The sequence below is a fragment of the Haliotis cracherodii genome, unplaced genomic scaffold (assembly GCF_022045235.1).
Source record: "Haliotis cracherodii isolate W230 unplaced genomic scaffold, xgHalCrac1.p SCAF_1, whole genome shotgun sequence".
NCBI lineage: Eukaryota > Metazoa > Mollusca > Gastropoda > Lepetellida > Haliotidae > Haliotis > Haliotis cracherodii.
This window is the reverse complement of record NW_027266264.1, coordinates 1,036,248-1,055,027: the sequence shown is the minus strand read 5'-3', so window position 1 is coordinate 1,055,027 and position 18,780 is coordinate 1,036,248. Positions and strand designations below refer to the sequence as shown.

The 18,780-nt window shown below is 38.3% G+C and overlaps 1 protein-coding gene across 1 annotated transcript; it reads left to right on the top strand.

Moving 5' to 3' along the window:
* Positions 1–5,747: 5,747 nt before the first annotated feature.
* LOC139458631 (uncharacterized) lies at positions 5,748–18,549 on the top strand. The gene is made up of 8 exons (XM_071240057.1): positions 5,748–5,841; positions 6,674–6,766; positions 7,554–7,652; positions 10,682–10,826; positions 11,607–11,737; positions 13,161–13,297; positions 14,183–14,357; positions 18,127–18,549. The coding sequence occupies exons 1-8, from the start codon at positions 5,748–5,750 to the stop codon at positions 18,351–18,353; spliced, it is 1,101 nt and encodes a 366-aa protein (XP_071096158.1). The 3' UTR covers positions 18,354–18,549.
* The last annotated feature ends 231 nt before the right edge of the window (positions 18,550–18,780 follow it).

Here is an 18,780-nt window from a genome sequence, read left to right as displayed (position 1 = left end):
ACAGCAAGCCCTACTGGAGAAAACTTTATCTCATCACGATTATCGTCTCATCTTTGTCGTCTCAAGATCAAAGTTTGTGTGAGCAACATTGCTACTGTAAAGTACAAATGTAGGGACACATGCAAGCTGGTGTCCATGGAACCGTTTAAGTCTCGGTCGTTGGCTGATATACATGTGTTATTAATGTCTTCTTACATAGGCTTAATGACATTGTCGGAGAAACAGTTCCAGCAGGAATGACCAGCTGTTAGCATGTACCTTCAATATATTTACTACCTGGTACCCGGTTACTGCTGACAAGTCACCACGTGTGGGAAAGAGCATTACAGAAAACACACATCTCTCCTGACACTCGATTGTACAGGGAGGTCCTCACAATGTCAGTGGAAATTGAATTATTTGACCAGTTCATTAAATCGAGTTCTCTGGAATGTCGCCCTGCTGTATATTCTATAGACCTATTGCTGTAGGTCGATATAAATTTGTAAACCCATTCAGCATTTAATAAAACGCTTCATGATTTTTCTAAATATTATACATAACGAATGCACATACTGGCCTAGGTACCCTTGTTCTTAAACTACAATATGTTACCTTTTAAAGCTATGAAGAAACTATCATGGACTTTGACCTGTGATGCTAATTTCATCACTGACCGAGCATGGCATGTCAGGTGTATTATCTTATCAGGCCACGACAATGGGATTTGTTTTGATCGTGACTACCCCTCACTACTATATAAGACAAGAGTCGAGGTACTGTCATGTCATACGGAATCAAAGTGTTGCAAGGTAGGTTTGTTTTTCGAAGTTTGTTTCAACCCATTTTAACTTCATTCAACTGATTTATAGCCATGTTGAAATAGTTCGCCTTTGGGCGAAAACATTTTGGTGTTTCTGCAAGTACCATGACAAATAAATCAACTCATTTTAACTTAATTCTTTAACTTAATTCAACTAATTCATAGCGATATAGAAATGGTTCGCCCTTGGGTCTTTTGTTTTGCAAAAAAACTTAAAGGTGTGCCTACCTTTGTGTGTTTACCAGTTTATAAAATATTCAAACAAAGTTTAGCATTATTAAACTAATTTCCCTTTGCTCAAGAGGCATTTTTGTTTGTTTCGCAGAAACACAAATGTGTTTATACTTGTATAATGCCACCAAATCTCAACCTATTCTTAACATAATCAAACTTTGTAGCGTTATGAAATTATTTGGTTCAGCAAGTTTTCTTTTGCCCCCACAATCGTTTCCTAGTTTTCAACAAACTCAAAGGTGTACCTAAGATTTTCATCAGAGCTATCGTCGGATCATAGGTTCTCGGACGTCATAGGTTTTCGGACGGCCGTGTTTACCGCGATTACTCGCGCTATTAAGGGGGGTGTAGCATCACACAGACATTGTAAATACTCAGATGATGGCTTGTTTTTAAGAGAAAACTGTCTTTTACGAGAAAATGAGATTTTTTGCAGTTGTTAACGTGATTAAAGCAAAAACTACGAATGTTTCTTGAGCATCCAAAATCCCATAACACGAGGATAACTCAACTTTTCAAATTAGAAAATAATTGAAATAATGATTTAGTTATATGACACATTTAATGAACATAAATAGTGTATACAACCGGTGCATTTGACAACATCCCCTAACGTTGTTTATATGGGTCCCACCCTCATCACCTAATTTATTGATCACCTATTACCCAGGTCACCTATTACCGCTTGAGAGAAATCGAAGCTCTCATGACCTAAATATTGACATTGATTTACGTTGGCAATGGCCTTTCTTGAGCACAAAGGATCGCCAGTACTGTGGGTACGCTATGCATAGATGATTTTGTGTTGCTTTCCTTTATATATTGGTATAATCTCTATCACATGCTATGGTTTATGAGGTCAAACTTGACTTGACTTTTTATATGATCATTGTCTATTGGAATTGTATGGTGTACTGATTGTTACTCAAGTTCCGACATGAACTGCTAAACATTAATGTCGTCCTCCGCATGTTTTGGCTCTGGCCTCCAAATACTATGGACCTCCTCTCTCTGCTATGTGTGCAATGCATATGTATCATTTGTCAACTTGCAGCCCCAACATCTTTGACTTTGTGAAATCGGTTAAGAACGAGCAACCCACAACCGAGACGATACCTGCCCAGCAGTGTGGTCACACAAGGCAAATCACCTAGAAAACGTTGTCATGTCGCAGTCGACCAGAAGCTGTTGAGAGCTAAGGATTTGACGATGCCGTCACATACTGCATCGGCAAATCTTCCACTCACATTAAAATCACGTGCGTGAGATAAGTGTGATAGGTCATTTAGGTATTTTTTGGATTATGACAATCAAGAGCTCTTTCAAGAAAACTTAGTGTTCAAGAATTACTTAATAAATCTGTCGAAATACCATTAAACAATAGTGACAGCGGTATAGAATATATTGTAGAAGCAATATGTTTGTCTGGTGCCGATATGAAACATGAAATCAGACGTTCTTGTTAATAAATGGTTTGACGCTGAGTGTGTGAGACTGAAATAGGAAAGATGCAATCTTCTAAATAGGTTTCAAAACATAAAGACACTAATTCCAACTAAAGACACAACAGAGATATGAATTTTGTAAATAAAAACAACAGTGGTTGAAAAAAATTCTGATGTGTCCTCAAAAGTTTCAATGAAAATCATGCATCTATAAATAATATTTCCATTATTGATTGATACCAACACTTAGAAATCGTTTGTCATCCCCCAGCACTGGAGAACAGTCTCTCCCGGAACCTACAGTACCAGATGGATTCGCTCGATATGATGCAAACCTAGATGTTACCGAGGACATTCTTGATTGTACCATGACTTTAGTAAATACTTGATTCTGATTGTTTGATTAAAGTCAATCAGAGATACATAACCACATCAAACAGATTTTCGGTTGCGCAATTATACATATTATACGTTGATGCACTACTTTCGCCTGCCCGCCAACATGTCGAACACCAAACAAACTACCAATACGACGATGGATTACGGCGATTTTGCTGTCGCAAATTTCATATCTGTTTTCGAAGATGGATTTAGTGATGATGATCTCAACTCACGCCTTGCTCAAATCACAGAATCAGGTGAATATGTAAACAAATTACTCCGCAAGCAAAAGAAAAAAATAAATATATAAAATAAATAAAGGCTAAATATAAATATCGTTTGCTTTCCTAAAGATTCAGCTAAAATACATTGTTCTGTTGATTCAATATCATGTCAAAATAGATGAAGCTGTTGTTTGTAAAATAAATTACAGATTTACTTGAACTTATTGTTAAATTTCGTTTGGTCAGGCCTAAATTATTATCACAACTCCTCCCTGATACGTATTAAATGCTTCCCATTCAAAATGGCCGAGCGAAAATGGAAAATTAACTGACTGAATCACTTCCGGTTGAAGAATTGAATGCACGCCTAAGGCACTTTTACGAGAAAGTCCGTACTGCAGATGGCCAGTAATATTCAAAATCATCATTTGTTGATCTGAGTGCGGCGATACTTCGTCACATTCGCGCTCCACCGTATGAGCGGAATATTTACATTTTGCAAGACCAAGTCTTCCATACAGCCAACAATGTGTTTCTCGCCATGTAATAAATAACGTGGCCTTGACAACGCAAGACCACCCATACAACTTACATACGGCGCGGTTTTGGGAAAGTTAGCGGAGTTAACTTTCAGGGTTGAAAAGTTTCAAAGTGTTACACAATTTAGTATGATTGTTTAACGTTACCAAGCATTGTTATTTCTGAAGATACATGTTTTGCACGAATATATGTATATTATACAGATATATTCACATTGGATCTAATTGACAGTCATATGGTTGTGGCTAGCATCACTTACTGATTATTCTATAATCCGCAAAAATCAAACTAAAACAGGCAGAACATGCAAAAAGAGAGTGAACTCTTTATCTGCTCCATATTGTGGAAACGCTAATCAGTCGGTGCATCGTCAGCGGGTGGCCATGCTCCAGCGTGGTTACAGCCATGACAGTCAGCTCATCTCAGTCCCAATATCATGCAGCCAAGGAGAAGCGCGTTAGGCTCGGGGTAGTGAGTTAAAAGGGTCGGCCATTTCGGACACAAGTCATGTAAACACTCAAGCTTAATCCCACAGAGTTACGTCCCTTATAGATGTTTACTTTGGTGTTCACGGGAGTCCATTTGTTGCTAGTATTAGTGTAGACACTTTGGAAGAACCAATATTGTGGTGTCAATAAACATCAACAAGTGCCAATAATAATCTGCTTCGTTATGTTGGTCAGTGTTGAATGCTTCTCATAAAACACAAGTCACGCAGCTAAAACGTATGTGAAAAACTATGCTATCTCATTTATGAAAATTAGTCCATGTAATTCATTCAGGTTTACACGTTTTAAATAATCAAATTTGAGAATTGTATGGATGTTCTAGAAATTGTATTTTAGAAGAAAGAACGTCAAGGGAAAGTCTCCGTGAGATATTAGTTTGTGACAGATTATCATTTTCACTACTTGGGGGGAAAACATAACCATATTACATAGCGGCGCATGCTCAGGTAAAGTATCCCCTATTTGTGGCAATGTCCGACCATCCCAACCCTATCCTGGTCAACTGACATGTCAAGCTATCGGTGAGAGGCGAGCATGACACCAATGATGACACCTGGTGTTCTTGAAAAGGGTAAGCATGTACTGAATAGAACATTTGATGGCATGGACCAAACTGTTTTCGCCCGCTGCGAAATATTTCGACAAAGTTATAAATTGATTTAATAAAGTAAATGTGAGTTGAAACGTGTTTCATGATACTCGAAGATATACCTTTATGCGTGTGCAAAACAAAAACGTCGGTTTTGAGCAAAGGAAAATATTCTCGCCCATATCCGAAAATGCTTTCGCTCAAGGGCGAACTATTTTGATATCACTATAAATTGGTTGAGTTGAATTATGTGTCATGGTTTTGTAGACATACCTTTATATACTTGCCAAACAAAAAACCTAAGATCTGAGCGTAAAGGAAAATATTTACGAGGTCTGCCCATGGTCGACAAACGGTAAACTGCGGTTATAACGAACTGACGGATATAACGAACTATTTCTTTGGTCCTGTCTATTTGCGGTATATATTCCGTACATTTGCTTATAACGAAGTACGGTTATAACGAATTAAAATAAGTCGTCCCTTTGAGTTCGTTATAACCGTAGTTTACTGTAGTTTAAATTTTGAATTTCACTTTTTCTTCCTTCGTATTTACTCAAGAATCAGCATGTTGAAGATTGTAAAGACCTTTGACGGAGCAGAGAGCTTCTGGACAAATGGGCTTCCAGAATCACAATGAAACATATTATTACACTTTTTTATGAATAACAACTACTTTATATTCTTTGTAACGACATTTCAAGGCTACTCCATGCCCTTCATCAGGTGAATACTGAGTTAGCGCAAAGCGTGAAATGTGTACATAAGGTAGACATGTTACACAAAGATAACAAAATATCACGGTAATAAAGATGTCCATGCTTTGGTCTCTGTTCATGGTCGCCTTCCTTCATTGGATTTCAATTGTTTTTTTCTCCTTTCTCCAGTGACTGATAAAGAATAAAAAGAAATTGTTTCCATAAAAAGTGACATGTCTTTCAATTGTATAGTCTTATAAGGATAACGATTATTCATTTTTAATGTATTTTTCTGCACCTATAGAGAACTATATAGATCTACAGAATGGAAGGGGTTAAGCGACTCGATCACAAAGTTCAGTTTCACGGCGAGCGTGACGCAGCTGCCGCCATAAAATATGACATCATCGACGTCATACGTGAGTGTAAACGTTAGTACAGTATGTAAACGTTAGAACAATATGATAGCGTTAGTACAATATGTTGCAAAACGCTGCATAGCCACAAGATGTCATACATTGTCATTGTGACTTCTTAACTGTACAAACTGTTGGAGTGAGTGAGTGTGTGAGTGAGTGACTATGGTTTTACGCCGATTTTAGCAATATTCCAGCAATACCAAGGGGCACCAGAAATAGGCTTCACACATTGTACCCATCTCGGGAATTCAGACTGTTGGAAATGGACACGGAATGACAATGACCCTTTTGGGCCAAGGGGGTATAAATAGTTTATGGAAGAATGAAACTTTTATAGATTGTTATGACAGTTATCTCATAAATTCATGTGACTATTCTTGTATTCTTTTTTCTTGACTCTTTCATGTCATTTCTACTCACGTATTTTCGTTTACATGTAACAACTTAGTGTATACGTATGGCTACAATGTATTGAAAACGATTAATTTTGAGTTTTTCCTTGACACAAGCTGATTTTCCCAGGGGATACAGGTATTACCCTCATCTGACATTATAGTGATGAAATATGATAAGATAATCATTTTGGGTGTCCTTGAACATGTCAGATGTAACACTAAGTCCAGCATAAGAAAACAAACTGGCTGGTCGTCAACTATTTTACATATCTGATACATTTCATACCATTGTCACACACTTATCTGAAACTTAAAAAAATTAAAATCTTAGCCTAAACGTTTTTCATCGTTTACGCCCGTGTATGAGATGATATTTGTTTAATATGACGTTGACTGTTCTAAAAGTTAAGTGAAACATCACCTTTACGTCTTTGCAGGCAAGATCCCAGTGTCGTCCAACACGTTCCACCTGGGAGACTACGGCGTGGCGGATGTGTCGATATCGATGGACGTTGTACGGGCTATCATAGGTACTGCACAGTGTCTTATATCGCAGGGAGTAATAACATGCGCCCTTCTCATTGTAAGATACGTTCATCACTGTCGATTATTTCGGGGCATCTCCTGTGCACCTGTTTGGTAGATACATTGTTGTATTCTTCTTGAAGATGTTATATTCCCATTGCAGCTGTTTGGTAGATACATTGTTGTATCATCCAAAACTGGCTCCCACAGGAGATATCGCTTGGATTAGATCAAGCAATGTCTACACTGTAGATATTGCTGCAATGAAATGACATCACAATGCTTTGTAGACCATTGTGACGTCACTGGTTACCATGACGTCACAATCAAATGACATCACTAATGGCTCTGCTACTGAAGCTGTTAGCAGTACTTTTTACAATGAAGACACTGCTAAAAATAATTACTGTCTACTAATTGAAAAAGTCTGAAGAATGATGTTGGATGATAAATAAAATATCACCCTCGTGTCTTTTGATATCAAATATATCAAAACTCGTTGATAAAAGTGGCAAAAATCCTCGGCAAGCCTCGGAATGTTTCCAACTCGTGTTGGTATATTTGATATCAAAAGACACTCGGGTGAGATTCTCTATGTATCCCTCTTGTAGATGTTATATTTTCCTTGGAGAAGAGGCGGTGGGTTAGCCAAGTGGTTAAAGCGCTTTTCAGGCCGAAGGACCGGTATCTTGTGTATCCCGCCGCGATATTGCTTGACTATTGTGGAATATATACATTATGTGTGTACCTTTGCAGATGTTTGGAACGTATATTATTTCATTTCCCTTTCAGAAAAAATCCGCTGCCTCCATGGTCGTGACCTTGAGATCAGTGTCCTGTATGAAGATACCTATAAGAATGACTTCAACTCGCTCTTCCACAAACTGCATGGTAAGCATCATACTATAATCATGCACGTGCCACGTTCACATCATGCAGTTGACATAAACAGTGTCTGGTTGATTTCGGGATAAAGAATATAACATTAATGGGAAACACGTGTAAAGAGTGTAACAGTAATGGGAAACATATAAATAATGTAACATTAATGGGAAAAATATAAATAATGTAACATTAATGGGAAAAATATAAATAATGTAACATTAATGGGAAACATATAAATAATGTAACATCAATTGGTAACATATAAATAATTCAAGATTAATGGGAAACATACATAATCATCGCAACAGTGGTGGGAAACATGTATAAATAATGTAACAGTAATGGGTAAAATAGAAACAATGCAACAATAATGGGAAACATGTTTAAATAATGTAACAGTAATGAAAAACATAAATAAATAATGCAACAGTAATGGGTAATATAGAAATAATGCAACAATAATGGGAAACATGCATAAATAATGTAACAGTAATCGGAAACATGCATGAATAATGTAACAGTAAAGGGAAACATGCATGAATAATGCAACAGTAGTGGGTAACATGCATGAGTAATGCAACAGTAGTGGGAAACATGCATAAATAAAACAACAGTAGTGGGTAACATGCATGAGTAATGCAACAGTAGTGGGTAACATGCATGAGTAATGCAACAGTAGTGGGAAACATGCATGAGTAATGCAACAGTAGTGGGAAACATGCATGAGTAATGCAAAAGTAGTGGGAAACATGCATAAATAAAACAACAGTAGTGGGTAACATGCATGAGTAATGCAACAGTAGTGGGTAACATGCATGAGTAATGCAACAGTAGTGGGAAACATGCATAAATAAAACAACAGTAGTGGGTAACATGCATGAGTAATGCAACAGTAGTGGGTAACATGCATGAGTAATGCAACAGTAGTGGGTAACATGCATGAGTAATGCAACAGTAGTGGGTAACATGCATGAGTAATGCAACAGTAGTGGGAAACATGCATAAATAAAACAACAGTAGTGGGTAACATGCATGAGTAATGCAACAGTAGTGGGTAACATGCATGGGTAATGCAACAGTAGTGGGAAACATGCATGAGTAATGCAACAGTAGTGGGTAACATGCATGAGTAATGCAACAGTAGTGGGTAACATGCATGAGTAATGCAACAGTAGTGGGAAACATGCATAAATAAAACAACAGTAGTGGGAAACATGCATGAGTAATGCAACAGTAGTGGGTAACATGCATGAGTAATGCAACAGTAGTGGGAAACATGCATAAATAAAACAACAGTAGTGGGTAACATGCATGAGTAATGCAACAGTAGTGGGTAACATGCATGAGTAATGCAACAGTAGTGGGTAACATGCATGAGTAATGCAACAGTAGTGGGAAACATGCATAAATAAAACAACAGTAGTGGGTAACATGCATGAGTAATGCAACAGTAGTGGGAAACATGCACAAACAAAACAACAGTAGTGGGTAACATGCATGAGTAATGCAACAGTAGTGGGAAACATGCATGAGTAATGCAACAGTAGTGGGTAACATGCATGAGTAATGCAACAGTAGTGGGTAACATGCATGAGTAATGCAACAGTAGTGGGAAACATGCATAAATAAAACAACAGTAGTGGGAAACATGCATGAGTAATGCAACAGTAGTGGGTAACATGCATGAGTAATGCAACAGTAGTGGGAAACATGCATAAATAAAACAACAGTAGTGGGTAACATGCATGAGTAATGCAACAGTAGTGGGTAACATGCATGAGTAATGCAACAGTAGTGGGTAACATGCATGAGTAATGCAACAGTAGTGGGAAACATGCATAAATAAAACAACAGTAGTGGGTAACATGCATGAGTAATGCAACAGTAGTGGGAAACATGCACAAACAAAACAACAGTAGTGGGTAACATGCATGAGTAATGCAACAGTAGTGGGAAACATGCATAAATAAAACAACAGTAGTGGGTAACATGCATGAGTAATGCAACAGTAGTGGGTAACATGCATGAGTAATGCAACAGTAGTGGGAAACATGCATAAATAAAACAACAGTAGTGGGTAACATGCATGAGTAATGCAACAGTAGTGGGTAACATGCATGAGTAATGCAACAGTAGTGGGAAACATGCATGAGTAATGCAACAGTAGTGGGAAACATGCATGAGTAATGCAACAGTAGTGGGAAACATGCATAAATAAAACAACAGTAGTGGGTAACATGCAGGAGTAATGCAACAGTAGTGGGTAAGATGCATGAGTAATGCAACAGTAGTGGGAAACATGCATGAGTAATGCAACAGTAGTGGGAAACATGCATGAGTAATGCAACAGTAGTGGGAAACATGCATAAATAAAACAACAGCAGTGGGTAACATGCATGAGTAATGCAACAGTAGTGGGTAAGATGCATGAGTAATGCAACAGTAATGGGAAACATGCATGAGTAATGCAACAGTAGTGGGAAACATGCATGAGTAACGCAACAGGAGTGGGAAACATGCATGAGTAATGCAACAGTAGTGGGAAACATGCAGGAGTAATGCAACAGTAGTGGGAAACATGCATGAGTAATGTAACAATAATGGGTAAGATGAGGAAATAACGCAGTCTATGATGCTTTTTTGAGAGATTTAGCACAACAGGTGCACATGCATTCCGCGTTTGCTTGTTCAGGGTATGTGGTTACCTTGAAGAAATATTCACTGAGAACAATGGCATGACGTCACAAGAATTGTTTATGAAAGAATATTCGCTTGCTAAATAGTTGCGCCATGCCGTGCCCACTTGTGTCAATTCAAATGTGATCGGGACATTTACACTTCTGCCACACTGGGTTCACTGGGTTCACGAGGATCCGCTATCAGTGGACATATGGTGTACATTCACAGTCGCTCTGTCGCTCACACGCTCCGTGGCTACGTGTAGCAAATAGAGTATGTATGAAGAAAGTGCGGTAAAATGCAACGGAATCACGTGTAATCCTGGTGTTTGACTGTACTTCGTCTGTCCCCGGCAGGTCCCGTGTGTGAACCCCCCAGCTACATTGGCAGTGACGCTCGCCTCTTCACATCAGCATGCGCCACCAACTTCTACAAGCAGTGCGTGCCATCCCATTCCATGGACATGATTTTGTGTTTCATAGCACTGCACTGGCTCTCCAGGTAACACAAACAATACACCGTCGTACTCCTTCTTTCTGTTACACTTTGGTGGACATATTTAGTGGTAATTTGGGGCCAGTATCAGTACAACCTCAGCAACACAGATGCGTTCCTGAACCTCGTCATAACCTTTTGGTCATTGTTTTCGATCAAAGATTCGCCTCGAGCTTCATCAAAGTGGCAAAACTCTATGATCGCCTCCTTATATTCATGCTTTTTACGAACACCTCAAGAGCGTCATGTGACTCTTGCTCAAAAGTTGTTACAACATTCAAGGCCTTAGTGAAGTTTTCGAAACGTTTTATGGTAGACATGTGGAATTTGATGCATCAGGCCAAAATGATTCCCGAAGATATTACATGTTTTGACCATACGATTTTATACTTGAATCGCCTTTGCAAGTGTTTGTGACGGTGCCACGGTACGCTCACTATACACTCACTGTGTAATTTTGATTCATACGCACATACCTATGAAATGGTATGTATCGTACACTGGATTCTGCTGATTGCTTATGATTATGACAACGGTTTTGTCGTTTTATTATTTTCCGCCATGGAGCGGATGCGCCTTGATTTCACTGCGCAATGATGCTGGTGTGGTTTGCCTGAATAGTTCGTTTCCACTTTTTGTTTAGAATGTTTTTCTTGCATGAAACCGAATATATCCATAGTTGTTGAATGCATTTAGACTACTGTATTATATACAAGACGTTGTGGGCGTTTCAAAGAGCATGTTTCCAGTAGCATTGTCCAAAGTTGTCTCCCCTTCCTTCCACAGTCCTGTTGATCTCAATGGCTACGTGACCTCCAACCTATTTCTGAACACAATGGCCAGGGACGCTGCCATGAAAATCGCAGCTGATGATTGGATGACCTTCCTTCACTGCAGGGCGAGGGAACTGAAGCAAGGTGAGGCGACTCTGGTCTGTCTCAATCTTCATATCAATCTGCCTGAAGCACGTCTGCTGGTTTGATTCTTCTTTCTGCGCAACTCAAAATATCAAATATGAGCGTGTCCTAATAACATACTGGAAGCCTGTCAGCCGCCCACGTGAAGCAGTGAAGCCGAAGATTAATGATACCGTGATTTATTATGCCTCAAAGTCAGATTGACCAATCAGAGAGCTGAACTACTGACCCCACATGAACCCCTATACCATCAGCAAACATCCAAGATGGTTGTTACTGACCTAATATGAGAGCGCACACCGTCAGAAATAGCCATTTTGTATATTCCAACATCCACCTCACATATTTCACATGGAAATTCTGGTACAGAAATTCGACACTGTTTTGTGTTTTAATATCATTAATTATGATGAGCAAAGGCATTATTTATTAAAGAAACCACGTTGGTGACTTTATTTATAGAAAAAAAAGCTTACGGAGGTCACTGAGTTACAAATAGCAATGTCATAGAACAAACTATAGGATGACGTCACAAACAAGAAACGTGACGCCAATGACGTCACATAGCAATAGAATAGATAGCAGTCCGTCGTTAAGGGAAGGCGGACTGATATCAAGTTGCAGTGGCCCGCATATTTCTGTAAACATGCGGGCATTTTTATGATAATTATATCTATTTTAGCTTCAGTACTTTAAACGTTTAGTGCATTATATATTCCATTGTTAACGTGTGTAAAAGCGGTGTATCGGAAACATATGTACTGGTCCTGTCGTTTATACCGGTTGTAAGTGTCAAGTTTTCATTTTGACATGACATGTACGACAAAGATACCAAATAGTGTAAACTTTTCGGCATAATAAAATCGTTATAGTGTCTTTAGTTGCCATATTCGGTGTCAAATTAGGTTAGCAGGAAGATATTTGGCGAGGCTCCCACGCCCCAATGTTTTCCTGCTAACCTAATATGACACCGTATACGGCAACTAAAGACATCATAACTAATAACATACCAAAACAAAAAGGGATTTAATTAAATATAGAGACAAAACCGTTTCCATGTCCAATAGAAATCTCTGCATAAAGCAGAATCGATTGTGCCATTCCGACTATACCATGAGCATGTGTTTATGAATCACTATCAAACAGTAATGATACCAGATGTTCGAGAAAAGGTGAGCGTATCCTGCCCCACCGATGACACCCGTCACAAACACATGCACACACATGCAAATCCCATCTCGCGACATGTCAGTTATTTTTTATTTGCAAAAGCGAATGAGAGTAGCGACGCTATGCAACCGCATTGAAACAAAATGCATGTTTTTATCAATTTGCGGCAACACTATCATACACTACATCAAACCACAGAGACATAAATGTTAAAACATCACATCTAACCCATAGTTTAATCCTCTGTATGCAGGCGGCCATCTTGTCTGCTCCATCCCAATTCACGACCCTGAGCTCCTCAACGGTAATGGCGTCTCTTCCGGTGATGGCCTCTTCACAACCTTCAACATAATGCTCCGAAAGTACTGGAAACAAGGGAAGATATCCGAGGTGGGACGATTTCCAGTGTTTGAGAACGTTAAAGCAGCCGCAGAAACTCGTTAATGTTATTTACTTCTAAGGATATGGAACCACAAGGAGGGTCAATGGAAAAGAATGTGAAAGAGCTTTATTCCGTATTTAACCTTTTAGGTAGTTGTCGCATATTTTTCTTAATTTGTTTGTGTCTCTATTGTCGAATGCGGATAAAAATAACTCAAACCAGTTCTATAATTGCACCATGCAGCAAATTATTAAAAGCAACAAACGATTTCCATAGTCAAGAGACATATCTGTCCAAGCAGACCACATTAGAAGCATGTGTTTTTAAATCACTATCAGTGAATAGTGGGGGGTGGGGGGTAGGGGGGGGTGGGGTTGGTGTGTGCTCGGGGGGAGCGTATCCTTCCCTACCAGTGACACCCTTCACAAACATATATATATATGTAAATCTATAACATCAATCTGTCGCCCAAACTTGAGCCAGGAGTGTCCGAACTTAAGGAATGCAGTATCTTTGTTTCAATATTTTATCCAAAATGTATTTAGATCATTATAACCGCTATTCGAATATGGTGACTTAATGACACCAGTGGTGACTTAATAACACAAGTGTTGACGAGATGACGTAATCACAGTAGTGTGGATTTTATGACACCAGTGGTCACGAGGTGGCGAAAGTTGTGTGGATTAAATGCAGACATAATTGTAGATGGTGTGTTTTATGATGTCAAAGACTTATCTTTGTTAACGCCAAGTATCAGACAGTTTTTTGGCAGACATACGGACTGATGGACAAATTGTAACTGTTGTACATTTAGGTGCTATTGCAGAATATGATTGCAGATTTTGATTGATGCAACTATGAGTACAATCTGTACAAATTGAATATTGAAGGTGGAAATGAAGAAGGCTGTTTTGAAGGAATACTTCCGGACAGTTAAAGAAATCAGACAACCTTTTGACGACCTGGCGTCGCCTATCATAACATCTGGATTAAAACTGTCGCGGCTGCAAGTGAAGCAGATTGAATGTCAACACAAGACCGCATGGAGGAACAGCCTCGTCAAAGGTACTGTACAGACTTTGTTTGTTGTTTAACGCCGCAAACAGCATTATTCCAGCTACATGACGGCTGTAAAAAATCGAATCTGGACCAGACAGCCTAATGAGTGACGCCACGAGTATCGATCTACTGAAATGGGATACGATGCCATTCTTTCAATCAAGTTAGTAAGCCATCGGAGAAGTTAACAATTCTCTGACGTCACTGTATTTTTAATCGATCCTCACGAATAAACAGTTGGTTGTCGATTATTCATAGCTACATTATCTTGAACTCACATTTAAAAAAGTGCACACTTGGCGGAATTATTGTTTTGGGTTTGAAACACAAGTGAAAGATTTATATTTATTTCTTCAAACCTGTCTCACCAGCGGGGGTCGATCCCACAGGGAACACAAACCTAAACCTGGTCTCATAATTTAGACGCGTTTAGGGACTAAACATGTTTAGGATTGTTTATTAGGTAACTTAAAACACGAACGCTTTATCTATGTTTGTTTTTTAGCGTTATATCTTTTTGATTGTTTGTTTGGGATATAGAAGTATGGTGGGTAACTTAAACATGTGTGAGGGGTCCATCGTTGTAATCAGATATACTTTCACTGTCAGCTTCCGTTTCCTGTCGGATAGAAATACTAATCGTCCCACAGCGACAACGCATGTATAAACGCAACACTTTAAAGGGCTCGGCGGGATAGGAACCTGCAACTTCTTGTTTTGTAGTCAAAGTCAAAGTCAAAGATATTTATTGCATGTAAGGCATCCGTCCCATATACAAGAGAGTTACAAATAAGTAGCTTTGCATATTTTGATATATACTCAAGTTTAACAATTAGTTTCTGGGGGAAATTGCATTTTAACATATATATGACAGCATCATCTTTTGAAGAAAGAAGAGAAATGAAAGCAGGCACAGGATAATTTGACAGAGAGCGTTCTGGTACAAACTTGTTTCTTAGATCACAATAATAAGGACACACAAAAGTAACATGCATTTCATTTTCTGTAGCTGAAGAACATAATGGGCATAACCTCTTCGACTTTTCAGTTGACATCTTTCTTCCTTCGTTTATTATGAGATCTAACAATCCGAGCCTAAATTGAATAAATGGACGTCGAAGGGTTCTCGATGTTATTATAGATAAGTATTTTTCTAGCTAAATAAAACTCTTAAAAGTTATATACAAGTCATACCTTGAACTGTTTTCTAGAAGGGAATGCCATTCCTGGTAAACATATTTATAGATTGTTCACGAAATTGTTTCAAAAAGAGTTTATCATCACCAACTGTAGCCATGAGAAAACAAAAGGTTTCTAACATGTGATATCCATGTTACTTTGCCCATGTCGTCTAAATGTACAAGCATATTATAAGCAAGTTTAAGGATTCGGCGCCCATGCATTTCAAGAATATCAAACTAGTATTTCAAGCATATAATTTGGGAGTTGATGTATAACGGGTATCTGCCACACTCGTCATATACCATACAATTGGGTGTTGATGGACCAACGGATAAGAATCTTTTGCAGGTTAAAAGATGTAGCTTTTCGAGACAATCGTATCGCTGCAATTCCCATATTTCTGATCCATATAACAGGATTGATTGGATTTGGGAATCGAATAATCAAAAAAATATATTCGGTGTAAAAGCTCCTACTTTCTGCGAGACAGACATTACATTGATTAAGGCCTTCTTTGCACGTGATGTTAAGTCCGCGACACTTTTCTTGAAGTTCATCTGAAAATGACAATATTTATTTTATCATAGTTAACTGATAACTTCCACTCTTTGGTTGTTTCTGTAGTCCAAAAACAGAATCTGATACTAAAATGACATCATCGGCAAGAAGAAGCATCAACATTTCTATTACATTTAATTTGAATACCATGTTTACCCTTAGCCATAATTTCATTATATAATTCACTAATAAAAAATGAGAATAATATCGGGCTCAAAATACATCCTTGTTGTATGCCAACAGGACAGTCAAAGACATCGGTTACATCGTCACCGGATTGTACACATGATTTTATATTTGAATACATAGCTTTTGATATAGAGTACTTTCTCCCCTGAAGACCAATAGTTCTTAAACACTACCATAGTTTATAACGATCAACAAAGTCAAAAGTTTTCTTTTAAAAAATCGACAAAGGCCACATACACTTTGTGTTTACGACGTGATAGACATTTTTGTATGTGAGCATATGATCTGACGTTGAGTATTTTTTTATAAAACCAGCTTGAGTTTCGGGAATCTTATCTCGTGTGTTAGCCCAAATCGTAATCCTGGAATAAAGTACTGATGTAAAAATCCAAGAATACTTATTAAGGATATTCCCCTATAATTGTCTGGGCTGTTAAATACTCCTTTCTTGTGTATTGGAATAATTACCGGACAAGTCCAGCTTCTGGTGAATATACAACTATCAAACATCCTATTGAAACATTTTTGAAGAAAAGGCATCATCTGACATTTGGGACATTTTATCATTTCAACCACAATAGGGTCTGGACCAGCAGCTTTTTCCACTTTTTAGATGCATTATGGCGTCCGGACGCTTTTCGAGAATCCCGTCTAGCAATCTTACATTCGTCATTTCATGGTGCCTAGTATGTTGATAGTGTATAATTCTAGTTCTTTTCCTCATACAATCTGCAGAATCTGAGATAACATGGACGAAATCATCTATAGCCCCCCATCTATGTTAAAATCCAGTTTACTCAAAAATTGTTGATTACAAAACACCATCGATATCCTTACCTGCAGGCTGTTCAAAAACGTTTCACAAAGGGATTAATTCCAAACAATCTTTTCTTTGAAGCAACCAGATGTTGGCTTATCATTTTGGCTGTTCAGGTTTGGGAATTTACATGTCAATTCTAATGCTAAATGATCGGGCTCTATACGATCACCAATGTTGAACATGTCAATGTATAGAAAAAGATCCGAAGAACAGATAAAGTAATCCTTTACACTACATCCCTGGTGACCACCATATGTATATTCCCCTCCTGCGTCTCCATATACCCTGCCGTTAACAATAAATAGCTGGAATGATTAACACATGTCCAGCAATAACTGCCCAAATCTGTTTAGGACACTATCATTGGATTTACGATCATCAATATGTAGATCTTCCTCCTCACTAAATGGAATGTTGTGTTTATCGAAAGCGTCATCAAAATTAGCACATTGGTTGCTTTGTTCACCGGTACGTGCATTCATATCACCACGAATAACTGTGTTAATAATAAGAAGAACTGATCAAGCAGTTCAATGTTACATTTAAAGATACTATCGTTATAGTATGTCGAGCCCGACGGTGGGATATGAGTACATATATAAGTACTTTATCTAAACATGTTTAGATTATAAGCAAAACACACAACGAAGTGCATTTTGTCGTTTAGATGTTTAAACTCTAAACATGGTTAGATCATGGGATGTTGTGAGTAGGTGTTGTTAAGATTATGAGACGATGGCTTATTTCACGTGTTTAGATCCTAAACGTGTTTAGATAGAACACACCTAATGTCTGTTCTGTTCAGGATTTTAACACAGTCCTAAACATGTTTAGATCTGAACTTGTCTTGTAAGTAGTTGTATTCAAAACACATATTTACAGTGTACAGATAGTACTAGGAGAGTTTAGTTATAGTTCTATTTTGATCCTGGGCTACTCGTGCATACTGCTCTTGGGTGTTTGAGCTTGTTTTGAGGGTGTGTTCCATACCGCCTGCAATTAATCAGAGCTCATGTACGTCCACAGACGGAATCGATGACCGTGAACGGTTTGCCCATGAAATCGGAGAGATGATCCGTGCATGGACACACGGCACCATGGAGTCCGCCCTGACAACGACCAGAAGAGCTGCCGAGAAAGACGACCTCCTTGACGACTTCTACTCTGACCTGAAACACCATCTACTTGACTACAACCCCGACACATTCAACAGCGAATACCTACTAGCGTATGTGTTTATTGAGAAAGCATGAGCCCCAACCATGGTGTACTTCTATACTTTAGATATGAAACATGCAGTCTTTTTCTATTTCACTACCTCAAGTCCACTGAAGCTGATGTTTCAGAACCTTCACATCATGATTTGCATAGAATAAATCTGTGGTAAATGTCTCATTACGTGGAAGTATTACTCATATCACATCGTGTGTAATGGTATGTGTTATAACGTTGTACATATCCCTTCATTAGACTCATTGCATAGTTACATTGTGTAAATATATTACTTGCATATCAACAATAAAAATGAAACTGGTATCCGTGTTTAAGCAATTATTTTTTCTGTATTTTACATCAGGATTTCGTTATTTCTTTACGGTCGTGTTGCATTTAATTCTTACTTCCGTAATGTGAGAAAAACCCGTTAGTTCAACTTTTTTAAATAGATTTGACCCAACTTGG

What these genes read in the sequence shown, in the direction of transcription:
- LOC139458631 (XM_071240057.1), top strand. Translation starts at nt 5,748, where the DNA reads ATGGAAGGGGTTAAGCGACTCGATCACAAAGTTCAGTTTCACGGCGAG. An exon ending in CGTTGTACGGGCTATCATAG is followed by an intron (nt 6,767 to 7,553) that starts GTACTGCACAGT and finishes TTTCCCTTTCAG; the next exon opens with AAAAAATCCGCTGCCTCCAT. An exon ending in GCTCTTCCACAAACTGCATG is followed by an intron (nt 7,653 to 10,681) that starts GTAAGCATCATA and finishes TGTCCCCGGCAG; the next exon opens with GTCCCGTGTGTGAACCCCCC.